This window comes from Lathamus discolor, chromosome Z (genome assembly GCF_037157495.1).
Source record: "Lathamus discolor isolate bLatDis1 chromosome Z, bLatDis1.hap1, whole genome shotgun sequence".
Taxonomy (NCBI): domain Eukaryota; kingdom Metazoa; phylum Chordata; class Aves; order Psittaciformes; family Psittacidae; genus Lathamus; species Lathamus discolor.
This window is the reverse complement of record NC_088909.1, coordinates 85,614,497-85,623,009: the sequence shown is the minus strand read 5'-3', so window position 1 is coordinate 85,623,009 and position 8,513 is coordinate 85,614,497. Positions and strand designations below refer to the sequence as shown.

General features: G+C 42.2%; 1 protein-coding gene across 1 annotated transcript; it reads right to left on the bottom strand.

Moving 5' to 3' along the window:
- Positions 1-5,528: 5,528 nt before the first annotated feature.
- Positions 5,529-7,004, bottom strand: S100Z (S100 calcium binding protein Z). Its single transcript, XM_065662450.1, has 2 exons — positions 6,864-7,004; positions 5,529-5,687 (listed from the first exon to the last, which is right to left on the bottom strand). The coding sequence occupies exons 1-2, from the start codon at positions 7,002-7,004 to the stop codon at positions 5,529-5,531; spliced, it is 300 nt and encodes a 99-aa protein (XP_065518522.1).
- Positions 7,005-8,513: the final 1,509 nt, after the last annotated feature.

Here is an 8,513-nt window from a genome sequence, read left to right as displayed (position 1 = left end):
GAAACTTGCATCTTTCTGCAGAATTCTCAACTTCTTGTCACATTTTCAGCCCACAAAACACAACCTAAACTAATGCTCCAGGTGGTTCTGTTGCTTTTTTGTTCTTCACAAGAGGTTCTACCCACAGTTTTTTTCCTGTTGTAGCTTTATTCTGTGTTTCCACAAAGTGCTTTTCTGGGTTCATGCCAGTGCTGGTAATGTAGACTCAGAGCAACACATGGAGTTTTGAGGCAGACTCCACAGATCGGTATTTCAGAGCTACACCATGAAAGTTTGCTCTACAGCCCTTGAAGTTAACCAGGACCTGACAGAGCAGCTTAGAACTTAAAGCAGATGTATCACAGGGGCATTTTCCACTGATTTTCTCCCAAGTACTTGTGCTCTGAGCAACTGTTCCTCCTGTCTTCCTCTTAGCTGCCTTGTTGCAACATTTGCAGTTTTACAGACAGGTCCTTATTTAGCCAACCAGCTAACAGAAACACAGCTTTCCATTGAAGGCTAATTTAAAATCTCTCAAGCACATGTCCTCAGCTGTTGCAAAATTATGCCACTAAGTGCAATAGACTCTGTCATTTTACATCAGCTGAGAATCTACTTGCGAGGGCAAAATAAGTGGATGCAGCTGCAGTTCTCTTCCTTGGGAGTTGCCCCTCGTACACAACTGACTGCAGGTGGCTGAGAGCTGGTATTTAAAAAGGAGAAGCTTTAATTTTTTGGGTTTGGGATTTTTTATTTTTATTTGTTAGTTTTGTTGTTTGTTTTTTTGATTGATGTATCTGGTGAAGTTCATTCATGTGCTCTCTCTGATAGCTGCCCAGGGCATTTAACCCGTCATACTCTAGCACAGAGGAACTGACATGGACTGAACTATCTTAGAAAACAGGTTACCAGATCATAAGTGAAATGTTAACTTTCATGCTGTATTGTGTGGCAGAAAGATAAAATTGAAAATGTGACCCCTTTTTTCTTCAAATAATACAGTGCCATTCAATCGACTCAATTATGCCTGAAGACACATCTAATAATTGTTGGTCTGTCAATCAAAACTCTTATTAGACATGCGCATGACGTCACATCGCAGTCTAACAAATCTTCCTGCCAGTCAAAAGCCTTTATATAGATAATCTGGTTTCGAAGGCAAGTTTTCTGTTTGACCTTTCACCCAACTTCTTGAGGGCTGAAACTGGAAAGGAGCTGAGTGTGAGATACTGAGGTGCGAGGGTGGGCTCTGGGCTGTACTTTCGAGTTTCACCCCTGGCCATGTTCTGCTTCATGCTGCAGAAAGAAGCCTGGAAAGGGGGCTCTGCCTTGGATGGCTGAGTAACCTGGGGTGGGTTTGCATAGCTACCGCAGAGCTCTTCACGCCCTTCTTCTGGCCTGTCTGTACCACACTGTTAATTCCCTTGCTTGGGATATCACAAAGCCATGCTTCCCTGAGATGCCTGCCCCAGGTTTTGAGACGATACAGTCCATCCCCTGCACACTGTGCCTGCCCACTGTGCTGCTGTGGCCATGCAGCCATAGCAGTGATTGCTGTGCCGGGGAAACCCCAGAGCCTTTGTCCAAGGAGGAAATATCTGCCTTGCTAAGTGAAAAGTATGGGTGCCTGAGCAGAGCAGGAACTGTACTGACTGCCCAGGTAGTTTGCCAGCCTGTGTGTCAGGCTGCCAAGGGGGAGAAGTGAATGCACTACTAATTACTGCGATTTAAAAGGCAGCTCCATTCAGAATTCTCAGAACAAACAGACAGGCACGTCAAACTGCTGTACTGCACACTACTCAGGGTGCCACTATGCCATGCTGAGCAGCTCTGGGCTGTCACACGTACTGTATACGCTGCTCTGTGCATGCCCAGCCTGTGACAGGCTTTGGAGATGCCGGATTCCCTATGCTAGCAAGTGCAGGTTAACGCAGATACTGCATGTATTCAAGGGATCCCTGCAAGTGCAGCACCAGATTCATAGATGTAAATATAAAACTGTCACTGTCAATAGCTTTCAGTTCTTTCTCAAATGGCGTTTGGTGGAAAGTAATTCATGATATATCTGGTTGCTGGAAAGATCACGTGTTCTGTCGGGGTCTCTTACTGTCACTTCTCTCCCCATTCCCACAAGCCCAGGCAACTCTGCTTCTCATCTTTACAAGGAGGAACTGATGTTGTAAGATGATGATTACCCCATCGCGCTTGAAACCCTCTACAATGTTTAGAGTGAAAAAAGTTGTGGTTTCCTAGTGGACCTGGCAGGTGAGTCAGAGCATGGAAAGACTGCTCCATTGCAGAGCACTTGTCAAGACACTGGTGTCATAAGAGGCTTTTTGATATCTGCAGTTGGACATCAGATCTGAAGAGGTTATAAAATTTATTTACTGATAGTGCATCGAGCTTCTTGTACCCAGCTATACTGCACTCTTTTGAACAAAAGCAAATGGCAGAGGCTGATGCTTTCAAGATAATATCATTTGTCTCTGAAAATCTGCTTTTTAGATGTCAGGCAAAATAATTTCACAATAGCTAGTAAAGATCTTGTCTGGCATCGCTGTATTTTTACTGGTCTTGAATGTAACTTGAAAATATTAAGACCTTATTGTGGTGTTCAATTTTCTATTGATTTTTCAGGCAGTCTGATGGCACAAATGATAAAAATGCATGTAATTAGACATCATTGCTACAGCTGAGAGACTATGAAGAAAGCCACACAGCAAGCTTCCTCTGCATGTGAACATCAAAGTGCTTTCTAGATTCATGAACTATAGGCAAACTCAAAGTCAGCAGGAAAAGTTTCAGTAAACAATGAGAAAAAAAGCACTGCCTTCATGTTTGAAGGAGATATTTTCCTTTCTGAAAGAAGCTAAAATCAAAATGTCACATCTGCAGGACAAAGTTGCTGTATTGAGGCTGGCCCTGCAAGCATCATCTTGCATAGCCGGTATAAATGGCTTCAATGCAGCTCTCCTTCCTGAAGATTACTCACAGAAAAGAGGATTGCTCACACGTTTTTCTGGTTCAGAGGCAACTGAAAAGTTCTAGGTGATTTTCAGCTTTCTTGGAAGTGTTGTCTACTAATGCAGCACTAGTTGAACCCTGTGGGAGAGGAATAGCAGACGAATGACCAGCTGGTTCAGTTGATCAGCCTATGATTATCCCAACATTAGGGTGGCAATTCCTTTACCCCAAAACCCCAAATTGTGTCAAGGCTTTGTGTTTGCAAGCATCTGAATGTGCTTTGTAGCATTTTCTTCCTATTCTGCTTTGTCTTCAGTCCTCAGTGAAAACGGTTTCTTCCTTAAAGCTGATAGAGTTTAACAGTTGTCCTTGCAGTTAAAACGGCAACAGGATTAACCTAACCAACCAAAAGGGATGATGGAGGTTTTATAGAACTTTTGTTGGAATAAAGATCATTTGAGTCATTCTCCTCTGATTCACCCATAGCTCATGTGCGAGCAATCCCCTTCCACAAAGGAATTAAACTGCACTCAGTCACTAGTAATTTCAGCTGATGAGATGTCTCCACTGACTCTCCATCATGGCAGCGTCTCTCCCTGCCTGACCCTAGGGCATGTTGATGTTGGCAGCTGTGATTTAGCATAATTCTGCTTGGTACACAGGCTGCCATGTGTCCAGGGGCTCATCAGGGATGAGCAGAGAGTTTATGAACTTTCTGGAGCTTGATTCCAAAATGCCTCCTGCTCAAACATCATAAAGAAGTCACTGGGCCTTACTGGAACAATCTTATTCCTTTTAGCTTGGGGTTCAAGCTTCAAGCTGCTCTTCTCTCCCTTGCTCTTGGAGGAAGAGGAAAAGCTGGGAGACTAGAAACATTTTGCAGGACCTATGGTGAACCATTAAAGCAGTTTTCCTTTTTTCTGGCTGATAACTCCTGAAATCCTGGTCCAACAACTGCAATGATATTGAGGTGAACAACATTGCAGGGGGGCAAAAAGTTGTGTAATTGTTGCCAGTTTTACTTTAATATTTTTTTTGCTGTGTTCCTTTAGAAGATCTTCTGTGAATTCTGTATAACTTCTGTCACTGAAGAGTTAAAGAGGCAGCACATTGTGGCTCTGCATCCACTGCTACTTCTCGTTTAGTCTGGGACAACACAATTTTGTGGTGGCTTCACTCTTAGGATAATGTCTGCCCCTTGTAATATTTATTAGATCTTATAGAATCCCCTTCTTATAATAATTAGATCTTCTTAATGATATGTGATTTTATACAAATATTATAGTCTTTACTGAATGATGTCCATGGATATGGGGAGGAGAGACAAGTGAAATGCATTCTTCAGCTGTTGCCTAGCAGGACACGTTTTCACTGGGACATGTTCCTTTTTACTAACCTCTTACACAAACAGCAAATCTTTATTTAATTCAGACACCTTTTATTATAGTTTGATGTTGCCATAAACCAACAAGAAACAAAGAGAAATCTCCATGCAAGAAAGAAGGCACGACACCCTGTCGCTGAGAATTTGCAGTGGTTTGGAAGTATGCTTAATTCAAACAAGAGTGCAGAAGTACTTTTAAGCAACCCAAGAGCCGGTTAACACTGAAAGGGATTTTTTCTACTCTCTCCATCCCTGACCATGTGGTCCAATTGCCCCTTTTGCGCTGCTTCTATGCAATCTGTTGGATCACTGTAAGATGAAATCATTGTTCCATGAGATGACTCACATTACAAAGATGTACCCTGAGACCCTATCATTAAATCCCCCAGAAGTGGTCCTCTAAAAGTCCTCCTCTTAAGGGTGCCAGAATTGTGAAAGCAGAAGGCATTTGCATTTCCCCTGAAGACCCAGTCCTTCCATCAGCCCTCAGAGCAGTTTGCTGACTAAATCTTCTACGCATTTGAATAATTTAACATATGAATAAATTCATTTATGCTGAATGAAGAGGTGGACTACTGGGATGCAGTAATGCCAACACAACAAAATTGAAGCAGGGGAGGTAGAGGAAATGAACCCGTAACAATGGCAAGCAGCACCGTCTGCTCAGGCAGCAGGAGACAGCTGTGACCACATATGAAATACAAGAGTGTGGGGAGGTATGGAGCAGCATCTAAAAAGGGCTTTAAGAATAAGCAGAGCTGAGCAAAACCCAAGCTGGATTTTGTGAGCTGCAAGACACGTGATTGTTATAAAATGACTGAAAACTTAATTGCAAGTTTTATGTCTCATTCCAAATTTTCCAGTTCAGAAAGTACGTAACATTCCCATGCCTTTTAGTTTCCACTGACAGTTAAGAAATAGAAGTCTCAGCTTCTGCCACACGATCTGTCACACCAAGCCCTTGACCTCAGCAACTGATAAATGCACGTTACAGACGCATGCAGCACAAAACCTGAAAATACTAAAAGCCAGATCTCAAGCAGTGTAAACTGGCGTTGGTCCAGCTTACACCAGCTGCTCATCTGCTCTGTAAATGTCTTAGAGGAGTAACAGTTGGAGGGATGATGGTTTACATTCACTAAATGCTGATGAGGGCTACCTAGCTAGGCATGCTTTGCTCGCATTTCTGTATTAAGCATTTTTAAAATCCCTCTTTCTTCAGCTGTTCTTCAAAGAAATCATTGCATGCCACAGTCAAAGCAGCAACCAGAATGACAAATTCATGAAAATCCACTTCATTGTCTTTGTTGGAGTCCAGGTCTTTCATAATCTTATCAACCAGATGCGGGTCCTTTTGGCCCTAAAGAGAAAGAAAAGTGACTTAGCTCTGCAGATCTTGAATGAGGAGCTCGGACACACCCGGCAGTGCAACCCACTGCTATGTTACAAGCTCCGGTGCTATTAAATAAAAGGCCGCACGCAGTATGGGCCTGAATATTAACATGCCACTAGCCACAGCATTAAAAACATGGGTCTGGAGTCCCAAAAGTGCACAGCAATAGAAATCAGAGGCAGCACAGCTTTTAGAAGAAATACAGGTACTACATAAGCACTGAAATGAATCAAACGGATTTCATGAGCTGCTAAGCACTGCTTTCTTTTGACAAGATGGATCTATAATGTGCATTTCTCTGTATCATCCGTTAACAGACAATACTTAGATTTTCAATCTGACCATAAGTGGTAGTATTATACATCCATTCATCACATTCAGAAGATTTCTACTTAGCAAAAAGCACATCCTATTCAGTGTGAGTAAGAACAGTGAATGTTGTAATAATCAGTCAATAGCCAAGGTTAAAAGAAAATCCAATCCAAGGAAATGGACAGAATGTAAAAATCCTGCTGATGATTATAATGTCCACAACAGTTTTTACAGTTAAGAGGATACAGAAAGCCAACTATGAATTTGGTCATTGTTCCATTAAAAGCACCCACGCTGTCTAATGCAGAACGTAACAAACATGTGAAGAGATATGCAGATCAACAGCTTACCGCTGAAAGGGCTTTCTTATAATCTCTGTGCAGGGCACACAAGGAGCTGTACTGTGTCTGTAGGTACTGTGCACAGGCTACTTTCTTGTCTCATGAGAACTGGTTGCTGGATTTAATTCTTTGAAGGACTTACCTGTATCTCATTATTAAAAATGAACAAATTAACAAAAAATCGATTAAAGTCTGTTTTAGCACAAACTTTGTTTTTATTTCTAGGCAGCCTTTGTCCTCCTGCTATGAAGCACAGAGGAGTAAGTAGAGCAAGGTAAGTAAGGTACCTGTCTCTGTTGCTGGTGGCACAAGGCAGAGCACCGGGGCTGGACAACCCTATGAAAACACACTTCTCTAAGGGGATCTTGATCTCATCTCCTTCTGCCTGGCAGGATGTGCCTTTCAGAAGGAGGTCCTAATCCTGAACACTCGCGTAGCTGCTTCTCCCACCCATGAAACTAAACCAAGATGTTCAGGAGCTCTGTCTTACTGAAAGGAAGTCAGTGAGCTCGCTGGTCAGGAGCTCCTTGAGTTCTCCTTTACTGAGCTTGTATCTGTCTCCTTCTTTGCCAGAGTAGTGATGGAAAATCCTGATCAAGGTGTCCATCGCATCCTCCAGTGGTGTGGACATAACAATGAGAAGGAGATCTGTAGGGTAAAGACCCACAGTCAATAACATTGTGCAGGACCCAAACCAAAGGCTGGTCTCAGGGAAAGGATGAAGAGCTAGCTGAAGAAAGAAATTGTTGCCAGAACTGAAAAAAAGAGTTTTCAGTGATCCGTTCTCACAGCTGTGTGTGAGCAAGGCTAGACTGTTAAAAGTAAAGCATTGTCGTGAACTCACTAACAATTGCTTCAAAAAGGTAAATGGAAAAGAAGGTCTTTATGAGACAGTGATCTACTGTGCATCATTTCGCAAAGCTACTGTAAAATGAAATGTCTCATACCCATAGCTGAAAACACAGGAAAAATGAAGGCACAACCTCCTACCTGTTCATTCAAAAGTTTTCTCAAGAAAATAAGATCAAGAAATAACAGCAGCCAAAGTGGATGAGTTATACACAATGCTCCACACCAGTTTCTTAAATGGTTAGAGGAAAATCACCAGTAATAAGTATAGAAGCATCAGCTTTTGATTTATGCAGTTGTGTTTGCTTGGGCTGACATTTTTTTGTTGTAAATTACCTGAAATAAACAGTGCTAGGCATTGCTGAGGGTTTACTTCATAGAGCATGCAGTAAGAAGGTACACAGGGAAGCACCACCAAGAAAAAAGGTGGAAATACAATTAGCTGCTGAGTAGCTGATTCAAAAATTAACTTAAAATAGAAATCAGGTGAAAGGGAAACATTATGTTGATTAAGACCCAGGAAAGAGATTAAAAAGCCAGAATGAAATTGAAGGTAAGGCTGGAGTTGTGAACGATACTGCCGTGCAAAGCTAAGACTTACCTGCTTATGGGGTGGCTGAGGTGTTTGCCAGAAAATGCTCAGATCACAGAAGATGATGGTCACCTTCCTTTCAAAACTTGTGCACAAACTCTAGTTTATCAGGCTGAGAAGGTGGATTACATATACAGAGACAGACGTATAATTGTCACAAGGATGACAGGGCTTCTGTTTCCTTCTGCATTTGCCTACTCTGCTCAATAAAAGCCGCTGGCTGTAAATGGGTCACTAAAATATTCACTAGGCAGAGCAGAGGGCTGTGTGTGGAAAATAGGAGATGTTTCTTATCATTTGAGCTTTCACAGATATGCTCATCTGGGGGCCTGAAGATCAAAATTAGAAAAATCCAACAATCACCATGTCAGTATAAGCCAACTTTCCCCCATTTTCAACACAACTCTTTCTAATCTGCCTCTCATCACTTATATGGCCAAGAGCCTATGTGGGTAGTGGCAACCATTTGGCGTTCACAAAAATACTTGGGTACTAGAGGTAGGCTTGTAGGTGAGCTTGCCACAAATCCCTGGAGACATCTGCCTTTATTGTCAGATGTCTCTGTAAGCTTAAAACGTCGGCTTTGCTGAATGAAATTCTTGCTCTAGTACACGTATCCTCAGGAGGAAATGAGAAAACTGTGCCTGAAATTACAGTGTGCACTGATCAACAGGCTTGGCTTCGTTTTTATTAGTCCTG

Excerpts from the sequence above, each read along its gene's own strand:
- S100Z (XM_065662450.1), bottom strand. The coding sequence starts at position 7,004 with ATGTCCACACCACTGGAGGATGCGATGGACACCTTGATCAGGATTTTC. Across the intron at positions 5,688-6,863 it reads AGCTCACTGACTTCCTTTCA|GGCCAAAAGGACCCGCATCT; the intron begins GTAAGACAGAGC and ends CTTTCTCTTTAG.